The 24,800-nt window shown below is 39.1% G+C and overlaps 1 protein-coding gene across 1 annotated transcript in view; it reads right to left on the reverse strand.

Moving 5' to 3' along the window:
- LOC119527399 (vomeronasal type-2 receptor 1-like) overlaps positions 1 to 24,028 on the reverse strand; it is a 39,364-nt gene extending 15,336 nt beyond the window's left edge. The window contains exons 1-4 of the mRNA XM_037827362.1: positions 23,787 to 24,028; positions 12,200 to 12,491; positions 9,141 to 10,013; positions 839 to 1,066 (exon numbers count right to left, since the gene is read on the reverse strand). Of these exons, the coding sequence (XP_037683290.1) occupies positions 839 to 1,066; positions 9,141 to 10,013; positions 12,200 to 12,491; positions 23,787 to 24,028 (1,635 nt within the window). The remainder of the gene's footprint in view (positions 1 to 838; positions 1,067 to 9,140; positions 10,014 to 12,199; positions 12,492 to 23,786) is intronic.
- Between the last annotated feature and the right edge of the window lie 772 nt (positions 24,029 to 24,800).

Here is a 24,800-nt window from a genome sequence, read left to right on the forward strand (position 1 = left end):
TCTAGTTTATGGATGGATGAGTAGAAAAATAGGGGAAGGAAACAAACAAACAAAGGTACCCAGTGTTCTTTTTTACTTCAATTGCTCTTTTTCACTCTAATTATTATTCTTGTTATTTTTGTGTGTGTGCTAATGAAGGTGTCAGGGATTGATTTGGGTGATGAATGTACCACTATGTAATGGTACTGTAAACAATCGAAAGTACGATTTGTTTTGTATGACTGCGTGGTATGTGAATATATCTCAATAAAATGAAGATTAAAAAAAAATCAATGAAATACACTTTCAAAAAAATTATTAAACAGAAGAATACTGTAACACAGCACTTCAAACACAAACAAGTAATCTCAGAAAAGCACTTGAATAAGAAACTTAAAAACTAAGAATAGAAATGGATACAAATCCAAAGAAATGAAGCAAAAAGAAAAAGTCAAAACTATTTCAGAAACAATAAAAAATTACAAGGGATTCAAGAAGGAATATATTTGAATGAAAACTGAATAAAGGCAGGAAAACAGCAGGGAGAATGATAAAGAGAAAGAAAAAGGCAAAAATGGTCAGTGAAAGTGGATGAAAGAGAAGACAGATAAAGGAGATACATATAAATGTAAGAAGAAAACCAAAACAATGAAACAACCTAATATTTTAAACTATAACCAAAGAAAATGGTCTAAAGACAAAAGATCTGAATCTTACAAAAAGGTTTATACTGTATTTTGGAAAATCGACTTGGAATGGCCAACTCTAGGTTTTTGATATTCCATAAGTGCCTGAAACATTCATTGGAGAAATGGATTTCTCTGGATAAATAAACAAATAAGAAGACAGAGTAACTAACCTCTGATGACTCTGTGTTCCAAAATACTCTTGCATTCTCTTCCATCACAAGTTCATACTTAGACTGTGTGAATATAAATTCTCCAACCTTCACAAAGGCAATCTCACCATCATCATTTAGTTGCCAATTTAGAATATCATAGTATCCAGTCACATCTCCATTATTATCAATTTCTATTCTTACTCCATCATGGGTTGTAAACCTAAGTGTCTTCAAATAGTGCATTAACTAAAAAACAAGGGGAAAAAAAAACAAGAGAAAAAAGAATATGTAAAATTCCTACTGTCTAGAAAACAGTGTTTGAGAAAGAAAATTTTGAATTCATATTTAAATCATGAGACTGGATTCTTCTTCCTCTATAGCTTTGCTGTATAAAACAATAACCTCTAGCCACATGTGGCTGTTGAAACTTGAAATGCGGCTGGCTAAATGAGATGTGCTATAAGTGTAAAATACATGTTGGGTGGCAAAAATCTGGTTAAAAAAACTACCTCATTAATAAGTTTTTATTATTTTATATTATTTTTATTTTATATTATCATGGTTATGATTACATGTTAAAATATTATTTTGGATATATTGCATTAAATAACATGTATTATTAAAGTATTACTGTTAACTTCACCGGTTTAGAAAATTTTAAATTACTTATGTGGTCATATATTCCTACTGGACATTACAGGCCTATCTTAAGGCATAATAGTGTCTAAAATTTCCTAAGATCTCCTAACACCTTCATAATCTGGGTAAGAGAGGATACGTTTACGTCCTCCTAGCTTTCTCACCACCACAACTCTCTGCATGTGTGCTGGGTGCTGGAGATATGAGGATCAACAAGACCCATTGCTGCCCTTGCAAAGCTCACAGTCCAGTAGAAGGCTAGACAGAGAGAGAGGTACTAAGAGTGAAATTCAATGTACTGTGTGTTGTTGCTATGGAAAGATAAGAGGTCAACGGTGAGGGAGTGGCTAACTAATTCCTTTAGGAAAATTACAAGTATTTTCCCCAGGAAGTGACAGTTTGAGCTGAGTGTTAATAGGAATTTATCTGACAAACACTGGGGGCAAGAGGATCCTAAGCCAAGGTGGAAACATGTGCTAAGGCATTGCCCCTGCAGCCTACAGAAGCATCTATAGAGCTTCAGGGACAAGGGTATGCAGAAGGGGCCATTGCCATGCACACAACAGTGGATGAGGCTGGTTCTGCACCTACAGAATGATTATAGACCTCAACAGGTATGCCCTGAGAAAATAATACTTCTCTTACTCTTGCTTCACCCAGTCAACCTTTTCTGGAATAAGAGCATGTTTTCTTCAGTACTAAGGTTCTCAGTCTGCACAGGGACATATTCTCTGTTCTTGGTGTTTGTCAGCAACACATGCTGGGATTATATTTCCCTAATTGAGTGCCCAGTCCAGTACCTAACTTTCTACAAACCAGAGAGACCACACCGCCTATTGGAAAGAGCCTGAATTATGGTGTCTGATGATCCAAAGTCATATTTTGGCTCTGTAATTATGACCTTAGGCAAGTCGTGTAAACTAACTGAGTATCAATTTCCTGACTTTTAAAAGGAGAAAAATTATCCCTGCCTCACTTCTGTCACAGGGATTAAGGTAATACAACTGCAAGTCTTCAGTTTCAGTCAGTATACAAAAGTAAGTATTATTATAATCACCATCAACCACTAGGGCCACTCCAGGCCACCTGCCCCTTCATCTTTCTCTCTCCCTCTGTTACTGTACGCTGATTTCACTCCAAATGAAATATAGAGTAGAGCACATATAAGTGGACAAGAAGTAGAATAATAATAAATGTAGAAGGAATGAAGGAAAAAGAAAATCATAATTTTTCAAACACAGTAATAATTGTTTCAGGCAGAAATCATTGATGAATGCTAAAATTTGTGGGTAAAAGTACGATAAAAAACAGAACATTTGTAGAGCTACAAAATAACTCCCTACAAGGTAATTATTAATTAGAAAAGAAATATAGTAATTTTGCAGAGGGAAAACATAGCGACATCACTCTTAACTAAGCAATCAAAGTTAACACACCAATAATGAGACACAATGACATTGTGACATACTGACAGGGTACACTGAGAAGGACACAACGTCCATTCTGTGGTACTCCAAAAATGTATAGCCCTAATTTAATCATGAGAAAACATTAGACAAATTGAGTTGAAAAACCTTCTAAAAATAGCTAGCAAAAAAATAAAAAAATAAAAACAGCTAGCCAGTTATCAAAAGTATCAAGGTCATGAAAAACAAGGAAAGAATGAATAACTATATGATAGTACTGTGAATAGCTGATTGTACACTGTGGATGATTGTATGGTATGTGAATATGTCTCAATAAAATTTAATTTAAAAAACTAAATGCAATGTGGGATCAAGATGCAATGCAAGTGGTGCTGGCACAAGGACAGACCTAAAAACCAATGGAATGGGGGGATTCTGGGAAGATGGCAGCATAGAAAGAAGTGGAAGACTTAGTCTCCCCCAGAACAATTCATAAATGAACAAAAAACCAGTAAATAACCTGGAGTGGTAGCAGGGAGACAAACGAGACAGTACACTCAACATCCACCGACATGAATTGGGAGGAATGCCCGAGATCACAGCATAAAATCTGTAAGTAAAATTGTGGACCCATGCTGAGAGCCGAGAACCTAGAGCCGGGAGCCCCTCCCTCATGGAAGCCACGCCGTGCACTTTCTCAGCCCAGCTCCAAGTGAGGTTTTAATAATAACTGCTCAATACAGACAGCGAATCCTCAACAAGCAGACAGAGGCTTTTGGTGACAACTGACCTTGGGAGAATCGGGGGAAATATTCTGTCTCTTGCTCTCTCTCTGTGGAGAAAACCTCAGCTGCTCTCAGCCCACAAGGCATTGCAGTAAAGACACCCTCACACATTCTGCATTCTGAAACAAGCTGAGAGCCCCGCGGCACAGCCAAGCAGCCCAGGGCTTCCCTAGAGGGACGGCGCACACTGATGATGTAGCACGGCATCCCCCTCGGCTGAGGGAGGATCACGGCTGGGAGGGGGGATCCACTCGGAGAACCCAGAGGTGCTATGCCAAGTCCAGTGGTTTATGGGACACCGAGAGAGAGCTGCCTTTCCTCCCTGGCCACCCGTGCGCGCGCCCCACATTCAGGGCGGGCGACTCCAGCTCCATGCCCAGGCTGAGCTCTCCAACTGAACACACAAGAATCATTTCCTTTCACTATGTGGGGAAAAAAGGTTGAGAACTGACTGGAGGGACATAGGTGGCTCACAGATGCCATCTGCTGGTTACTTAGAGAAAGTGTATGTCACCAAACTGTGTCTCTGAAAAATTAGATCGATACCCCTTTTTTTTTGATACAACTTGAAAGAACCCTATCAAGCAAAACAAATGCCAAGAGGCCAAAAACAACAGAAAATCTTAATGCATATGATAAAACCAGATGATATGGAGAATCCAGCTCCAAACACACAAATCAAGATTTCGGAAGAAACGTTGTATCTCGCAAATTTAATTAAAGAACTGCAATCAAAGAATGAAAACATGGCAAAGGATTTAAAGGACATCAAGAGGACCATGGCCCAGGATATAAGCACCATAAAAAAAGACCCTAGAAGAATATAAAGAAGACATTGCAAGAGTAAATAAAAAAATAGAAGATCTTATGGAAATAAAAGAAACTGTTGGCCAAATTAAAAACTCTGGATATTCACAATACAAGACTAGAGGAAGCCAAACAACATCTCAGCATCCTAGAAGCCCACAGAACAGAAAATGAAAGAACAAAAGAAAGAATGGAGAAAAAAATCAAAAAAATCGAAATGGATCTCAGGGATACGATAGATAAAATGAAACATCCAAACTTAAGACTCATTGATGTCCCAGAAGGGGAAGAGAAGGGTAAAGGTCTAGAAAGAGTATTCAAAGAAATTGTTGGGGAAAACTTCCCAAACCTTCTACACAATATAAACACACAAAGCATAAATGCCCGGCGAACTCCAAATAGAATAAATCCAAATAAACCCACTCCGAGACATATTCTGATCAGACTCTCAAATACTGAAAAGAAGGAGCAAGTTCTGAAAGCAGCAAGAGAAAAGCAATTCACCACATACAAAGGAAACAATATAAGACTAAGTAGTGACTACTCAGTGTCCACTATGGAGGCGAGAAGGCAGTGGCATGACATATTTAAAATTCTGAGAGAGAAAAATTTCCAGCCAAGAATACTTTATCCAGCAAAACTCTCCTTCAAATTTGAGGGAGAGCTTAAATTTTTCACAGACAAACAAATGCTGAGAGACTTTGCCAATAAAAGACCTGCCCTACTTCAGATCCTAAAGGAAGCCCTACCAACAGAGAGACAAAGAAAGGAGAAAGAGATATAGAGAATTTAACAGACATATATAGTACCTTACATCCCAAATCACCAGGACACTCATTTTTCTCTAGTGATCACAGATCTTTCCCCAGAAGGGACCATAAACTGGGACATAAAACAAGCCTTAAGAAATTAAAAAAAAAAAAATTGAATATACACAAAGAACATTCTCCAAACACAATGGAATACAAATAGAAGTCAATAATTTTTGAACTATAACTCCACTATTTGCTTCCTACATGATAAAAAAATACGCAAACTCTAAGGACAAATCAATGGTTTTGAACTCAATGTAAAATATGCAATTTTAGACAACTATATAAAGGTGGAGGAATGAAGGAGTATAGGAACATAGTTTATGTGCCCTATTGAAGTGAAGGTGGTATCAAAGAAAAACAAGATTGATAGGGATTTAAGAGGTTAATTTTAAGCCCCACAGTAAACACAAAGAAATTATCAGAGAATATAACCATAGAGATGAAAAGTAGAGTTTGGGTTAAGAGAAATGGGGGAAGGGGCAATGGGAAGTTAAGAAAGGAGTGTAGGGTTGCTGTTTGAGGTGAAGGGAAATTTCTAGTAATGGATGGTGGGAAAGAGCATAACATCATTCTAAATGTGATTAATCCCACTAATGGAAGGCTAGGAAAGGGGTGGAATGGGAAGATTTAGACTGTATATATGTTTCCACAATTGAAAAAAGAAAAAAAAAAAAGACAGTCTAACTGGACGACAATTGAATGCTAAGGATGAACTTGGATGGGATTGGAGGGTGGAGGACAGGTGGCTTGAAGGGACACAGTTGAGACATAAGGAAAAGGAAATATAGAATGTAAGCATTGTATCATTGTTGAATCTCTTATACTTCTTAGCTGTGCTTAATGGAATTACATAAAAGAATGTTCTTGTTCATGGGAAGTACATACGTGAATTATAGTGTATGTTCAAGGATGTGTGCAGCTAACTCTCATATATTCAGAAGACAGAGAAATATATGATGGATGATAGATAGGGAGGGAGGGAAGGAGGGAGGGAAGGAGGGAGGGAAAGAAATAGCGATGTGACAGCATGTTAAAGTTGGTGGATTGAGCTATCAGGGGAGGGAGATCAGGGTATGATGGAATTCTGTGTATGGGGCTAGTATTGTTTTTGCAACTATTCACGTAACTTTGAATTTATTTCAAAATAAAAAATAAAAATAAATTAAAAAAAATTATGCTAAGCATTTTGAAGAAAATATACTGCAATTATATCCCAGCAAATTTGTGAACCAAAATAAAAGTTATGGATGGAAAATTAAAGAAAAAAAAAAAAAACCAATGGAATGGAATTGAGAGTTTAGAAATCAACCCTCACATTTATGGCCAATTGATTTCTGACAAAGTGGCCAAGTCCAATCACTGGGAAAAGAATAGTTTCTTCAACAAATGGAACTGGGAGAACTGAATCTCCATGTGCAAAAGAATGAAGGTAGAACCCTACCTCACACCATAGACAAAAATCAACTCAAAATGAATCAGAAGACCTAAATATAAGAACCAGAAGTATAAAACTCCTAGAAGAAGACATAGGGAAGCAACTTCATGACCTTGTGCTAGGCAATGGTTTCTTAGATTTTACATTCAAAGCAAAAGCAACAAAAGAAAAAATAGATAAATGGGACCTTATCAAAATTTAAAACTTGTGTGTACTAAAGAACTTTATCATGAAAGTAAAAAGAAAACCTACTCAACATAGAAAATATTTGGAAACCACTTATCCAATAAGGTTTAATATCCAAAATGTATAAAGAAATCCTACAACTCAACAATAAAGAACAACCGATTTTTAAAATGGGCAAAAGATTTGAATAGACCTTTCTTCAAAAAAGATTTGCAAATGGTCAAAGAGCACATGAAAGGATGTTCAACATCGTTAGCTATTAGGGAAATGAAATCAAAACAACAATAAGATAGCATTTCACACCCTCTAGAATGGCTATTACTAAAAAAAAAAATGGAAAATTACAAGCATTGGAGAGGATGTGGAAAATAGAAACACTCCTTCATTGTTGATGGGGATGTAAAATGATGTAGTTGCTGTGGAAGACAGTTTAGCAGTTCCTCAGAAAGTTAAGTATAGAATTACCATATGACCTGGCAGTCCTACTTCCAGGTATATACCCGATATAAATGAAAGCAGGGACTCAAACAGATATTTTCACACTGATGTTCATAGCAGCATTATTCATAATTTCCAAAAGATGGAAGCAAACCGAGGGTCCATCAAACATTGAATGGAGAAATAAAATGTGGCATAACCTACAATGGACTATTATTTAGCTGTAAAAAGGAATGGCATTCTGATAAATGCAACAACATGTATAAACTCTGAAGACATCATGTTGAGTGAAATAAGCCAAACACAAAAAGTCAGCTATTGTATGATCTCACTGATATGAAATAATTAAAATAAGCAAATTCATAAGGGCAGAAACTAGAATATAGATTACCAGTGGCCAGAGTGGAGGCAGAGAATGGGGAGTTAATGCTTAAATTATACAGAGTTTCTATTTGGGTTGATCATAAAGTTTTGGAAATAGGGGGTGGTGATATCCATGATGTCATTGTGTCCCATTATTGGGGATGTCAACTTTGATCACTTGGTTACAGTGATGTCGCTATGTTTTCCCTCTGTAAAATTATGTTTACAGCATTGTAAACATAATTAACAAGACTGATTATATATTTGGATGTGGTTAAAAGGGGTAATTTAAGACTGTATATATGCTACTAGAATAAAAATTTTCAAAAACATAGAACTGTACAACATAGTGAACCCTATTGTTAATGATGGGCTATAGTTAATAGCACAGTCATAAAAACATTCTTTTGTTAATTGAAACAAATGCACCACACTAATGCCAGGTGTTAATAATAGGGTGGGATATGAGAATTCAGTATTTTATGCATGATTTTTCTGTAACTTACAACTTTTCTTAAAAAAAAAAAATCTTAAAAATAAGAAGTAAAAACATGTAACGGAAGGTCTTCCTGGACACTGTGGGGTCTGTTGGAAGTGACAAGCAATTTGGTGTTGCTAGAGCAGAAAGGGGTGAGGGTCACAGAAGGAGTGATAAAATCAGAGACGGTGACTGGGCCTCTGGCTGATAGGCCAGACCAAAGGAGATCACAATTTGACCTTTAACGGTAAGAGGATATAAGCAGGGGAGCATCTGATTTGACTGCATCTTGGTGAGGCTATTTGGGCTACCGTGATGAATTGCTGGGACATTGGGCCTGACATAGGAGATGAGGGAGCCAATCTCCAATAGGGACCCCAAGAGTTATCTCCCGGCATTCACACCCATGTGTGCCCTTCTTCCATAAAGACGACATCTCCCAATTTCTCGTCTTTAGATGTGACCATATTACTTAATTCTGGCTAATGGGATGTAAGGAGAATGGTATATAATTTTTAGGAAATATCTTTAAACAAAGGGGTGTACCCATCTTTGCTTCTTCTCCTTCCTGCTTGTTAAAATGAGGACACCAGGGTTGACGCCCAAGTGAACCCACATACTGAGGATGGTAAAACAACAAGATTGAAGGAACCTGGGTCCCTAAGCCGTTCGTTCAGTCCTAGAATGCTTATCTCTGAATTTCATTTATAGGAAGGAAAAAAAAAACTATCTTATTTAAGCCACTGTTGTTAGGGGTTTTTCCATCACCCACAAAAACCCTAATAGTAACTCTGTCAACAAATGGGAATTTTAAAGTACACATTTAGACCACACAAACAAGCCATTCTTTAGGTGGGCATGTGATAAAATCATCTCCATTAAGTACAAAGACAAAGAAATATCTTTTAAATTCTTTTAACCATCAAACTATCAAGAAGTAAAATGAAAAACAGAGATAAACCACTTACCTGCCAGGGCTCAAAGTCAGGTAGATATGCACAACTCTCTCCTGGAATAAACGGCCCCTTTCCTTCTTCACATCTACTTAAATGATACATGGCATAAGCCAAGGCATACACAGCTTGTCTGACGTTGTTTGTAATTCTTAGCTGAGATACATCCAGGTAGGTATTTTCAAGATCCTCCAGCTTCTCCTCTCCAGTGCAGAATTTATCAGACATGGCGTATAATCTGTCCTCTTTACCTGTCATATTCTCTCTGTGGTCGATATTGTACGGAACACTGCTATTGGGCCATGTACAATGAAAAGCAGTTTGCCAGAATTCAATGGTCAGGACATCATTTGGATCCTTGCTAGGATGTATATCATAAAGAAACTCCTTTAATCCTGGTATATCAGTTCTAGGTATTGCAAATCCAATACTTCCACCAAAGTATGGGAAATATTCTGGCTTTGCGATGAGAGTTGAGGTGATCCAGGCTTCGCTCGCTATCCATGTTCTGTCGGTTATGTTATGGTAAACTATCTCCAGCACAAAAGGACTGAGGTCAATATCAGATACGTAAAGCACAATGACCCTGGCAGTGGAGTTCTTTAGAGCATTAACAACTTTTTGCATTTTCTCATTGGAATAGACTTTGGGAATGATTTCAGAGAATGCAATACAGAGGTTGGCACCCTTCAGTATTTCCTTAAAAACTTTTACTCCATATTTTCCATAATCATCATCAGCTGCTATAGTGCCTATCCAGACCCAGCCAAAGTGTTGGATAAGTTTTACCATGGCTGTTGACTGGAACTTATCACTGGCTACTGTGCGAATGTAAGATGGAAACTGGTATTTGTCACTAAGATATGAACAAGTAGAGGCATAGTCCACCTACAATTGAGAATATGCATGCAGTTATTACAAAGCAATAGCCGAATTTCATATTACACAATCCCTGCATATTTTTATCAGAGAGAGAGGGCACTTAGTTCTCCCTCTGTCCTCACCTCAGTCCATAGACAAAAGGTCCTCTAATTCTCTCTCTGCTCGAAGGCTGGCGATTGTTGGAGGAAACACTTTGGGCCTTTCTATCCACCTCTTTTCCCACTCTATCCCAAGGGAGTTGGGGGAACTAATTAGTAAGATGATGACATTCAACACACCACTTTTCACCAATGGGGCCACAGCATTGAAAGGGAAGTCATGGGACCTATCTTTTATGTTCCCCTGAGACTGGGCGAGTGAGTCAAGTCTTCCAGACTCTCTCTCAGATCCAGCTTCTCATCCATACAGGTGATGGACTGAGTGGCCTTAGATTTTTTTCCTCTCCATTTCTCCCTCCCCTTGCCCTAACCATCCCCACCCCCGCCCTACACCCTCTTTCCCTCTTTCTCTCCTTTTCTCTACTCTTGTTTCTCTCTTCTAGGACTTCTGAGCATGGAGGTGCAAAGACATAGATTCGGAAAGGTGGTAGGTTGTTCCACTTGCACCTCAGGTCTAAGCCATGTTCTCTAACAAAGTTACTAGAAGCCTTCTCTTTATAGGCACTTGCCTAGATAGATGAAGAGGTAATTTTTAAAATTTCATTTGGCCAGTAATCCTTGCATATATATTCTATCAGTGAGAATGGAAGTAAGGCAACCAGCACTATACATTCCTGACAGTCTAATTTGCATTTCTGCTGGTAGCTTACCCTCAACATCACTGACTCTACAATTTAGAACATACATCCCACTGTCTCCCGTCCCATCCCATTCCCATCCCACGCTGTGAATACATCACCTACAACCTACATTATAATTCCATAGCTCCATAACTTGCAATTCCTTCATAAATGCCAGAATAGACTTATTTTCTCTTTTCTCCACCCCTTCTCCTATTCTTATTCCCACTGGTTAAAGTTTAAATCCTTCTTTGTAGCCACCTAAGCAGCAACATCATGGAGGCCATATGTTGGAAAGAAGCTAGTTGAAGATTCAGAGACACTTGATTTCCTCTTCTGGCTACATAATTCATTAGTGTACGCCTTGGACAAGTTACCTAAACCTTCTGACCCTCAGTTTCCCCATGAGTGAAATCAAGTAATGATGTCTACATTTTATGGTTGTTCAGTATATTAAATGACATAATAAATGTAAGTGTCTATTGCATAGAAGATTTCTTTTGCCTTCTCTGCAGCTTCACTATGAGGATTGAAAGGAAAAAGTCTATCTAGAGATATGGAGGCAGTGCGTGGCCCACGGCTGATATTCAGTGGGAGACAGAGCTCACCGCGGCAGCACTTCGAACTGTGGGAAGCCCACACCTAAGGTGTCAACTGCCTCAGCCACCCCTTCATCTTGGTTCTGTTTCCCAGTATTTTCCTGTTTCTGACATTTGTATTTGCAGATTTGTAAGAAACAGTATAACTGCTACTTTTTACAATTACTTCAAGTTCTCTCTTTTCTTCAGTAACACAAATAAGCTTAATCATCATTCACAGTGATAAGATCTACTATTGACACTTTAATGAAACTTCCTTAGAAATAATTGTTATCATTTGTTTTCCTAATAATCCATTTTTCCTAATATCTATACTCATGTCTCTGAATTTAAAATAAATTTAAAATAATCTGCAAATTTAGCATTCTAACACTTTAGCTATCTTGTTAAATTCCCAGGCCCATTTTGGTATGACAGTATGTGAGCTACATGGGGCATGCATAATAACCATTAATAAAGACAAGAAACAAAAAGAATTCCTTAGGCAATCAACAAGCTACTCTGTGCCTCACGCAGTGATACAGAGTATTGTGCCTGGTGGGACAGCCACATGTAAATCACTGGGTCACAACCTCAAGCCCCAAATTAAAGCCAGATGCTAAGGGATGTGGAAGAGTCTCAGATTGCCCTCAAGTAGGCATCAATTCACACTTGCTAAGGCCTGGCTGAACAAAGTAGTTCATCACCACCACCATCCCTGTTGGTCTCTGCAGCTTACTCCATCCTCACTTAAGCACCTTAATATTTGCTGCAGTTTCTACATACGTAGCTTATATTTCTGTGTAAGATAGTACCAGCCCCAAATCCTGAGATACCTGAGGGATATAATACAACCCTAGAAGTCTCGAAGCAGCGACTGATAGGGACGAGCCGCCTGATCCAACAACTCCTGCCAGAAGGGCTCCAGTGCTGTTTCTAAAATTAGGCCTGTTTTCCTCCTGCCCTGTCAGGAATACCAAAGCTGCCTCCATCGATTTGGAGATGGTGTAACAGTTATCAAAGATCTGATAGCCCAGAGTGATGTTGGGCAAAATATCTGTCCTGTTATTAATCTCCTTGATGGTGTGGATCATGGTTTTCATCCAGCGGAATCCCCAGAAGTTAAATCTGAAAAGGAAATACCTTTCATAAGGTCTTAGTCAGTAGGTGGATATTTGAGGGCAGAAGCATCATTTAATTGGGGTGGGGATGAGAGCTTTTTGCCAAAACATCACAAGCACCTCACTTGTGTGAAACATGTTAATGTATCACAAATGATATGCAATACTTGATCAGTTCAAGTAAGAGCAGTAGTCATTGTTGATTGGTTCAGGTTGGGAAGCACCTTTTCGGAAGTCTTCTTGTTCTATATATCTTTCATTTAATTGTGTAATCTCCCAAAACTTCTGATTATCTCATTTCAGCAAAATATGCTTACACTCATAATTCTCTCTACCCCACTGGGAACTCGATAATCCCTCAACACACCTCTCCCCATTCATTGGAAGTCCCTGGTGTCATATAAGTGCCCTTTCCCCTCCTCACCTTCCTAGTGATTTCTCTTGTTTTCTTTTGAACATTAGCAATAATTATCAAAATTGTATAGATCCATGAAAATGCTTATGATAGGAGTAAATAAAAGGATCACATAAAATTTATATAAACTATGACTCCTATTACATAATTTTCCTGTGATGATTTCATTGCTAATGTTGATAGCTTTTTTAAACTAAAAAATGCCCCCCTTTCTACCATTCTCACATATAGCTATCCACAAGAAGCTTCTTCCCATCCTCATTCCACTGAAAAGTGGAAATATGTCTCTTGGAGTCCAGTCATTGCTTTCTTTTCAATTTCTTCTCCATTAAAACATAAATACTCTATTCCCAACTGTCTTTTTTTTTCAGTTTTAACCAAACTTTCATGTATTTGAAAGCAAGGACCCCAAGTCTTTTTCCTCTTAATATATTTTGTAACTATAGCATCCAGGTCCATGCTTTAGACTCAATAAATATTTGTTGAATTAAATTTCTAATACCCGAGAGCACTGTTGGTAGATTGGATTTTTCCTCCATTTCTCTTCTATTGATTTTTTTTTTTTAGTTTAGCTCTATTTTTCATTTAACATGTAGTTTTTGAGTCCACTGGTGCCAGGCACTATAAATACAACTGTGAGTGAGATAGGCGTGGCACTGTCTAGAGCAGGAAACAGAAGAGAGGTCAAGCAATTACAGCAAAAATTTTGAAAATACCAAGTACCATGATAGAGGTAGGCAGAGGGACTAGGAGATACAAAGGTGGGGCACCTAATCCTGGAGGTATTGACAGCCTAACTGAGGCTTGCAGGAGGCGTGAGAACAGGGTAAGAGTGCTGCAGGCAGAGGGAACAGCATGTGTGTGGGCATAGCAAGAAGGGAACATGAAGCATTCAAGGAACGGAAAGAAGTACGTTTGAAGGATAGGGTGGGAGTGGGTGTGGGGCAGTGAAAGATGAGACTGGAGAACCAGAAGGTACCAGAACATGCAGGGCTTTGTCATCCCAAGATACTTGGTTTCCAAATTTACCCTGGTGGTAATATAAATTGATATATATATATTTAGAGCAGTATCTTTTTTAAAGTAATATAGCAATATAGCAATACATTGCAAAAGCTAGAAAAATGTTCTGTCACTTTCAACCAGTAATTCCACCCCTGAGACTTTATCTGAAGGAACTCATCTTCCCAAAGGAAAATGCTGTATGCCCAACAGTGTTCATTACAGAATTATTTATAATATTGAAAAACTGGAAACAACTTACATTCCCAGTAATGATAAATTATGGTACAATGACTTGATGGAGACATTTTCAGCCATTAAAAACTATATCATAGAAATTACACAGCAGCATGTACGTAGTATTCAGCAGAATAAACCACATGTAAAGTTATTCCCATACTATAATTAAATATGTATGAACATCCGGACTAATCAAAGCAATCAGGATTTGAGTAGCTACTACTTGGGATTAACACAGAATTTTTTTAATGAGCACAGGATACTTGTGTGGGATTTAAGATTTTTCTTTCATTCATTGTCTTCCATTATAATATTTACAGCATCATTTTATAATAAATACCCTTTCCCCCCAATTTTTTGAAACCTTACCTTCATTTAGATCAACCAAACCAGGAAATAGAACACACTCTTCCTCATTCCATTTCACTATCTTTCTCTGCTATGAGCAGAATTTTCAACATAATAGGAAAATCTTCCTCTTTAACTGATGGACAACCAAAACTACCATTTTGTTGAAACTGTGGGTTTCAGAATGTGACTTCTCCAACCCCCAACTGGAATTTCTAGATCAGTTATAGGTAAAGGACAATAATGCCAAGATGAAATTATCAGATCAGACCCAGCCTGACCCCTGAATATCTTATAGGTCAAGCCTCCTATGAAGACTCATGCTAGAATGAAAAGTTGCATAACATGGACAGGTGTTAAGAGGTTTGGAGAACATTGGGTTTGGATACATATAGGAGGAAATTTTTGACAGATACAGGTGAAAATGAATTAATTCTAATTTTGAAGGAACTACATCAAAAATTTAAAAAGATGGAATATTATAAATACCCAAAATCTATAGGTATATTAAAGATGGGTTAATGTGCTGGAAAAAGCTGTAGCCTTGAATGCTATAGAGATAAGCAGGTTGGATTTTAATCAAATAAGGCTGAGACAAGCAGAGTACCCACAATGGTGCCTTGCATTACTGATCCACATTCAGGACAAGGAACGATGCCCTGGACCAGATAAAATAAGTTTCATACAAAACATCAAGAATCAGAATGTCATCATATTTCTCAACAGCAACACAGAAAATCAGAAAAAAATAACTGAAAAATGCTTTCAAAGGCCCCTCAAGCATCTAGTTAAAGTTAAGAAGGAATAATCACTGTGCCAGCTTGAAACTGTTATGGACCCCAAAAGAACCATGATCTTTAATCCAATCTTGTGGGGTAAAACCTTTTGATTGAATGTTCCATGGAGATGTGACCCACCCAACAGTGGATGAGACTTTTGATTAAATTATTTCCATGGAGGCATGGATCCCGCCCATTCAGAGTGGGTCTTGATTAGATCACTGGGTCCTTTAAGAGAGTTTGTGGCCTTTTCACGAAGATGGCTCTGAAAGTGAAGTAGGAAGCCCCTGTCCTCCCCAAAATTGAAGCCAAAGCAAAGGATTTGAAAGCCAAGAAGGCAGTACTGAAAGACATCCACAGCCACATACAAAAAAGAAGATCCGCACTTCACCCACATTCCAGCGGCCCAAGATGCTGCATCTCAGAAGACAGCCCAAAAATCCTCAGAAGAGCATCCCCAGGAGAAACACACTTGATCATTAGGCCATCATCAAGTTCTCCCCAACTACTGAGTCAGTCATGAAAAAGACTGAAGCCAACAACACACTTTTGTTCATTGTGGATGTCAAGGCCAACAGGCATCAGGTCAAACAGGCTGTGAAGAAGCTCTATGACATTGAGGTGGCAAAGGACACTACTTGATCAGGCCTGATGGGAGAAGAAGACATATGTTCAACTGGCTCCTGACTATAATGCTTTGGATGTTGCCAACAAAATTGGGATCATCTAAACTGAGTCCAGCTAGCAAATTCTAAATATAAGTTTTCTGAGCATATCAGAGAGTGGGGGAGGGAGGGAGGGTAAGCTCATAGACAGAAAGAAGCTCATAGACAGAGAAGCTGAGAAAGACATTTTGGAGAGAAGCTAAGATATGTAATCCAGAGTTTTACCCCGGGAGAAGTTAAGAGCAGACACAAATCCAGACACTTGGAGACACTGGGAGATGCAAAAAGAAGGATGTTTAGAGACACTAAACTAAGAGATGAAGCCCAGAGTTTGCCCAGGAGAAGATGAGAGGATTTGCAGATGCTTAGAGAGAAACACCCTGGGAGAACAAGCAAGGATGCACAGGAGCTGAGAGAGAGTCACTAAGAGAGACAGAAGCTCAGAGACATTTTAGAGAAAGCCATTTGGAACCAGAAACCAGGAGTTAAGGACACAGCGATGCCAGCCACATGCCTTCCCAGCTAACATAGGTGCTCCAGATGCCACTGGCCTTTCTTCATTAAAGGTATCTTCTTGTTGATGTCTTAGTTTGGACACTTTTATGGCCTTAGGACTGTAAATTTGTAACCTAATAAATCCCTTTTATAAAAGCCAATCAATTCCTGGTATTTTGCATAATGGTAGCTTTAGAAAACCAGAACAATTACGTACCACCCTATATCTCCCATTGATTACAATTAAAATCCCTTGACAGAATACAGAAAGCAATAATCAGACAACTCTGAAAATTAAATAAGAACAGAAGGACTAGGTAGGGAAATCAAAACTCAAAGAATGACCTAAAAAGTGGTGATTTTCCAAGGGCTTTTTGTTTCTGTTATTGCTGTTTTTAGTCATTTTGTTTTGCCTGTCAAATCTCCCAGCTTAAACTTGGGAGCAGCCCAAATCCTGGAATTGCAAATGGAAATAAACCTAAAAAGCTCCAAGAAAAACCCTCTCTTTACCCAAAAGACCAGGAATGGGAGCCCTGTGTGATGGAGCTATTTTGCTGGCCCTACCCCACATGAGTACCAGTAACAAAGCTGCACTCCTGCGGCAGCAGTAAGGGCATCAGCATGCACTCTTTTCCTGGTCACTTTGCCCTGGTACAGACCCACTCACAGGAGGTACACAATGCCATGGAAAGGATAAAGTCCTGGCTTCTCCAGCCAGAGCACCATGAGGAGACTGTGTGGAGCCAGAGACTGTGGAGAAAGTCATGGAAAGGAGGGAGTTGAAGAAAGGGATCCTTTAAATCTGTGGAGTTCTGGGATCACTCTTGAGTTGTGCATGTGTGGGACTAACTGGAACCAACTTAGCAAAGACTTTGAGAACTGGACTGTGCTGTAGATCACTGCTCAGATCCCATGCTGGTTCCTGGGAGGCATGCATGCAGACCCAAACAGAAAAGCAGAGAAAATGGTTTGAAAATTGCCACTGGAACTAGTACAGAAGGAAAATCAAGACATGCAATCTGACCTAGCCAGGCTGACTGCTTGCTAAAACAAACAAATAAACAAATCAACATTCTCCAGAAGATTTTACTAGGACCCAGAGTCCTGGTAATACTCAGAATATCCAGAATAGAATCCAAAATATAATACTCAAAATATCCAGGATAGAATCCAAAATTACTCAACATACAAAGAAGGAAAATCTCCTAAGCAACTCTCAAGGGAAAAGGCATCAACCTCGAGATGACTCAGATATCAGAGTTATCAGAAAAAAACTTTAAAGCAGACATATGACTATGCTCCATGCAGAGATGGCAAACCCTCTTGAAACAAATGGAAAGCTAAAAGTTTCAGGAAAAAAATAGAAGCTATTTTAAAAAAGGAAATTTTAGAACTGAAAGACCCCTTAATTCAGCTCACCTCTTGTGAAAGCTGCCCTGATAATCTAGGTCTGGTCTAACTACTGCCTTGTCTATCCACTCCCTCTGCTTCTTCCATTATCGTGGCATCCTGATGATGGTGTTCTCTATGTTCTATCCCTGATAACCCCCAGAACTCCCTTCTTTTGTAAGGATGCCTTGTTTTATATCTGCACCTACCTACCTCTTCTGTACAGCACATGGTACTTAAATACACATTACCTTTAGCAGTGTAACCAAGCCCATGCAACTTGCCATACCCAAGGCTATGTGGAGCAGTGCAGAATTCCTCAATTCTGATCCTTAGAAAACCAGTTCCATCAGGTATTATAGACAGACACAGAGAAAAATAGAGTTCTGTTATCAAATAAATTTGGGAAATGCTGCATATTTTTCCTCTTCTCAGATATTCACAATGCCTACAGTATATTACAGGTTCTGCAATGTCTTATTATACGTCTAAATATCTTTGACCCCAACCCCTTTTTTCAAGGAGCATTTATCAGTTTGTAAAAACTTGCAACATGCGGGATGGGAGGGAGCGCCCGGCTGATTCAGAAGCCTGAAATAAAACCTCAAATATCTTAGACTTGCTATGTGACCTTGTGCCAGCCACTTAACCTCTCTGAGCCTCAGTTTCCTCATCTGAAATATGTACATAGCATCTTCTTCAACTGTTATTAGGATTAAATAAGATGTCTTCTGTACCCAAGACCTAGTCAGCACTCAAGAAACGTCAATTCTCTTCCCAACACCTTCCCTCCAGAAAAAACAGCCAAGTCCAAATTTTGCTCTTTTTTTCCTAATTACCAAAGCCCAAAAAAACACTAGACAACAAATACTGGAAGTAAATACATTTTTTTTTTCACAACATTTTATGGAAATGTTGAAACCAGGTGACCTGTGCCTCTGTGGCAGGCCCTGGAACTCGGGCCCTCCCCCGCACAGTCCCTCCTCACTCTGGCCTCACTGTTGACCTTTCCTCTGTTTCATAAATATGCCCCCAGATATTCCCCCTGGGCAGGTACTAAAGCTGTGCCCATTCTTTGCCCCACCAAACTGTGGGGAAAAATTGGTAGTCCTTCATTTCCTTTCTCATTACATTTTTCATGGGAAAAACTTTATATGTGGCCTCTCAAAATATGAGAGAAAGCAAAGTCAACTCTACAAATTTCTGAAGAAGGTAAAGCTTGTCTTTGGTCTTAGCTAATGACTTTTTATCTTTCTCTTTCACAAAGCTTTGCACTCTTAAGAACATTTCACCACCACTTGGTAGGGAAAGAAGTTTGGTGGAAAATATGGAATTGTGGGGACTTCAGATCAGATGTCAAATTAGATATTTCCACTGAGGTACCAAATACAATAAACAAGAAATTTCTAATTTAGATTCCACAACAAAATGGAAAGGTCAGAGGAGGTGACCAAGGACTGGGTAGATGGCTCTACCTCATTAAGAGGATAAAAAAGACACGAGAGATTGGTGATAACGGAACCATTTATGAAGAGATTCTTTTGAAGATAATTGTAGCTATTTTGTAAGTCCCACTGCATTCCCAAAGGAAGGCTGTAGGATGCTGCTTCCTGTCCACCAACTTAGTGAGAGAGGCTCCCAGGAGACCATTTAGAGACATGGTAGGTGTCCCTTGTAGGTCCACAACTACAGTTTTGCAGGCTGTGCACTAGAATTATCTGCGGAACAGAATTCACACTTCAATGAAACTAAACTGATACTTATGATCATTTTCTGGAAGATGATAATAAAGTGTCTTGAGAAAGAGAGAGCTTTGAATAATTCACACAAAGTTGTTACTGGGGCTAGCCACAACGTTCCCCTGCAGTTACAGAGACATGTGACTAGGCAGTGTCTGACCTGAGGAATCTGAAGTGAAGGAGACGAGGCTGTGGTTATTGGGTAAGGTAGCAGGACAGAGAGAAGAGGGAATTGTAGTAACATTTGAAAGGAACAGAAAACCTCCTTTGGCAGGTCAAAAGCTGTGAACCCAAAATCTGAATGTGGGCTCCATAGTAGAAAACTCAGACTTGGGTTCCCAGCAGACAGCAAGGGCACCCAACAAAGAGAGGCTGGATGGGGTGAGCTGCAGGAAAATGAGAAGCTGAGCAGAGAGCAGAGCAGTTGGTCAAAGGAGAACCTTGCTTTGTCACAAGAGTTCACATGGAAGGGACCCACAGGGAAGGCTCTGAAGGACTCACAAAATTTCCCCAAAAAGAGAGGCAGCTTAAGCACCTGCCCGGCCCAGGGAGCATGAAGTCATCTTCTGATGGTACGAGCCAAGTAAGGCCTTCCTTTACTCTTTTCCTCTTCTCCCTCCTGACACCCCAACTCCAGAGGGGACAGAAGAGGCAATGAGCAGTCTTGGAGAGGAGGGGCAGAAAAGAAGAGATGAATCAGATCACACCACCTCTTTTGGCAAAGGGTGGCCCCCCTGCAAGTGGCCCAGGATGGGAGTGGGAAGAAGATTTCACTTTAAGTGGAGTTTTTATCATCAAAGAGGACCAGTGATGTTCTTATGGGACTGGGGTGTATGTTGTGAGCTGAGATGATGTTAAGCCTGTCTGTTATACAAAAGTGAGCATTAAAGCCAAAAAGTCTGCCTGCCAGGGTCTTCATCCCAAGAGAGAGAGAAAAAAAAAATTCTAAATTAATTTTTAAAGGACATTGGGAAACAAAGAATAATGTGCATTTATTGAATCTTACAAATCATAATTGTTCAGTGTGCTGTATATAATTGAATTTAAAAAACTTTCAAATCATAATTTTATCGAACTCAGGTCTGGACAATGACCATGATTCCAATGTTTTAAAGCCCAAATCTCCTATCCATAGACGAATAAGCAAGTGCTCCATCTTGCATCCCTTTTACCCAAACACATTAGTTTCCTAGGGCTGCCAGAACAAATGACCACGAATGGACGGATTATTGTTCTCTCAGAGTTCTAGAGACCAAAGGTCTGAGCTCAGGGTGCAGCCGGGCTGTGCTCCCTCTGAGGGCCTGAGGGAAGGATCCTTCCTTGCCCTTCCAGCTTCTGGTAGCTCCACGGGTTCCTTGGCTTGTGGCTGCATAACTCCAATCTCAGCCTCTATCTTCACGTGTTCTTCTCCTGTGTGTCTCAAATCTCCTTCTGCCTTTCTTTTATAAGGACACCAATTGTTGGATTTAGGGCCCACCTGGGTGATCCAGGATAATTTCCTCTTGAGATCCTTAATATAAGTACATCTACACAGGCTCTTTTTCTAAATAAAGTAACCTTCACAGGTTCAGGGAGTTAGGACATGGACGTATCTTTTAGGGGACCAATGGTTCAACCCACTACCCCAAGGATGTCCTTCTGCTATCTGGAAAGGTCACCATCCTCCTCCAGATGCTTTGTTCTGGAGGAAGACGATGAGTTCTGAGGGGAGATGCGTACTCCCACCTCACCAGCCAGATTGCCTGATCCCACCCAGGAGTTAGAGGGCTGTGGATTTATAGCCAGATCCAATCACGTCCAAAGGCCAAGTTATTCTCAGCACTAGGAAGGAAAATGCATAATTGCTTTACATTGAGATCAGAATTCAGCCCCTCTCGAAACAGTCTAGCTGATAGACAAATTTGTCCTATGTAAAAAAACTAGGAGACATATTCTTGTATTCAATAGAATTGGCATGGGAGACCCTGCCTTTTATTTTTATGATTCAAGATTTACATTTAAATATGTACCTGCTAATATTATGAAGTATTTCATCATTTAGGCAAATTTTATTTGTTACAAAATTATGAAATTATTAGTAACATGCTACAGCTTAGAAATAGGGTACCTTGCCTGTTTTCCCAGTCTCCAGCCCTTGTAACTACTATATATTTTACATATGCATATTGGTTAAGTCTGTCCTGTATCCCCTATTAACTTTTTTTAAAGAAAGCACATTATCTTTTCTTTCATGTATGTAGAAGCCAAATGCATAATGTAAACCCAAGCCATAGCTACTCAAATCCTGATTATATTGATTATACAAATCCCAAATATCCCTGGCACAATGAATTATTTTAAAAATGGAATGTACGTACTTCTCACCACTGTTTCAGCCACAGTGAATATGCCAAATTATTTTTTTAATGAGAAGAGTGGATGTCTATCAAATAAAATATGTATATTGGCTTTTCCTTTTAACCTTGTTAGCAAAATAGCCATCATAGTTCCAGTGAAAGGTGAAGAACAAATTAACAGGTTAAAAGTGATTCCACTTATGAAATATTAGTGCACTGTATTATGAAAAACTGTAAGTTTTCATCTTCTGATATTAAGAACTTTAAAAAGTAAAAACCTCTGCAATAAATAGTAAACTGACTCTACAGTAAAGTAGCTGAGAGCGAATTCTTTGCATCCCTCTTCCCTTCACTTCGCTGTAAGAACAGAAAAGAGCTGGAAGGTCCAGGAAAGAACAAGCAAGGACTGAGGGCAATCCTTTCCTTTCACCAAACACATTACAGGTTATCCATCCTCTAATAATATTTCAAATATATAACATGAAATATGATCAAAGGAAAGGAATTATGATAAGTAAAGACTGAATTATATAAGAAGTTGTTAAAATTTTCATGACATGCATTTACAATTATAATCACCATGCAGCATCTTGGAAATACTATATAATGTGAGGCAAAAATGCCCAATATATGGAATAGCTAGAAGTAGATACCTGAAACTACCAAACTCCAACTCAGTGGTCTGGACTCCTGAAGACGATGATACAATAATGTAGATTACAAGGGGTGACAGTGTGATTGTGAAAACCTTGTGGATCACACTCCCTTTATCTAGTGTATGGATGAGTGGAGGAATGGGGATAAAAACTAAAGGACAAATGGGGTGGGATGGGGGGATGGTTTGGGCATTCTTTTTTCACTTTTATTTTTTATTCTTATTCTGATTCTTTCTGATATAAGAAAAATGTTCAGAAATAGATTGTGGTGATGAATGCATAACTATATGATCGTACTGTGAACAGTTGATTGTACACCATGAATGATTGTATGGTATGTGAATATATTTCAATAAAACTAAATTTAAAAAAAAAAAACAGAAAAAAAAATATAAAATTGTGTTCCTGCTATGATCACAACTATTCAAAATTTGTAAAAGAAGGATAAGAAAATGAAAAGGCTTCTTTGTTATGGTGATAGAATAATGAACAGCTGTTTTTCTGTCTTTTAATTTCTAGTATTCTTTTTAAATATAAAGTGAGTGTGTATGTATATGTGTGTCATGGCCAAAATCTAACCCATGTTTGCCATTCTTACAATGGATTATGAGCAAATTCAGATTATCCCATTTCGTAACATGACAATCTGAGGGTGGAAGGTTCCATCAGCTGAAGGAATCTTGCCATGAACATTTGCTCAGAAAGAAACCAGCGTGCCTACACTGCACAGATTATCATTTCAGGAGACAAAATCCACAAGAACAATCCACAATAAAGCTGCAACACTGAATAATTCTGCATCAGGTTTCAACAAACCCTAATGTACACAGAAGGTCTTATCGAAATGCTGATTCTGATTCTGTAGGTAAGGCCCAAGGCTCTACCTTTCTAACAAGCTCTCAAGTGATGCTGATGATTCTGGGTACACAGACCGCATTCTGAGGCACAATATTCTGTATCATACAAAACCCACTTTCTTTTGGAGAGATGTCAGTGGGAAAGGACCTGCTTGAAACCAAGTCTTTCCAGCTTCTAAGAAATCCTAGAATGTCAACCCTGAAGAAACTGAGGCTCAGAAACAGGAAGTACCTATCCTGAGCCAAATAGGTAGTATCGGCATCAGGGTCAGCATCATGCTCCAGTCCCAGACCCTAACCCTACAAACAGCTCCTCTCCCCCCACCCCTCCTCAGACTACCAGCATTTGAGGAAGAAAAATATAAAAAGAGAATGACTTACCCTTCACATTTTGCTGATACTGGCTCCCAAACAGACTCGTTTGCTGGGATGACCCTGGAGTGGATAGGAAACAGTCCTCCAATAACAAGCGTGTGGTTTTTGGCATCTACATACCCATTCAAATCAAACTTGCCCAGCAACCGACAGGTCTGTTCGTCGTTCTCTTCTTTGCTTTCAACGCCCAAGCCAGCCACTAAAAATGCAAGCAATCCTAGAATCAAGCATTTCTTTCTCCTGGCCATTTTAAGAAGGTGAGTTTGGAGTAAATGATCAGAGTTAAAATTTTACACGCTTTATGAAGCACCTTAATCTAGTGTTACAGAGAGTATGTGGAAGTCCCGTCCCAGCGGACTCAGCTTGCTGCTACTTGCTACATAATTGTCACACCTCAATCAATCACACAGCTTCACACCCACTTGTAATTTATGCATCTGGACTAGGAGCTGAGCAATCCTTTTGAAAACAATCTCATAAAAATCTTTTCTGTGCTTAGCAATAATATATAGCGACATAATAGTGGGTTTTGAGTTAAAAACAGTCTTCATTCCATTTTGTTAAAACGGTCCCTGCCTTGTTTATTATACTTCAGCTTTGTTCACCCTCGCTTCAGCCACCCTTGTGGGAGCTGCACTTGCCCCAAAAGTGAGGAAGGGCATCCCACTTCGTCACAAGGTATAAAAAGGTGACATCAGGCCAAGCTCTTTCCTTAGGCATGTAGAAAAAGTATAGTGGAAAATCATGGGGTTCGAAACAGGAGACATTGAATCTGTGTTCTGCCATTTTTATTAGTGTGCGGCTGGGCAAGTCAATTAATTCTCTGCACCTCAATTTCCTCCTTAGTGACTAGGAGGACAATAAGCTGCCTTAAAGAAATTGTGCAATGCCCTTTAAGGGTTGATGAACACTTTTTGTTCACAGCATTTTCTTTAACCTCCAACTCAAATTGAAGTGTCGGCCTCAGCTCACTTTGCACAAAACCCTGGGTTCTTCCCAGAGAATCCCATCTCTCCTGCC

The sequence above is a fragment of the Choloepus didactylus genome, chromosome 1 (genome assembly GCF_015220235.1).
Source record: "Choloepus didactylus isolate mChoDid1 chromosome 1, mChoDid1.pri, whole genome shotgun sequence".
Lineage (NCBI taxonomy): Eukaryota > Metazoa > Chordata > Mammalia > Pilosa > Megalonychidae > Choloepus > Choloepus didactylus.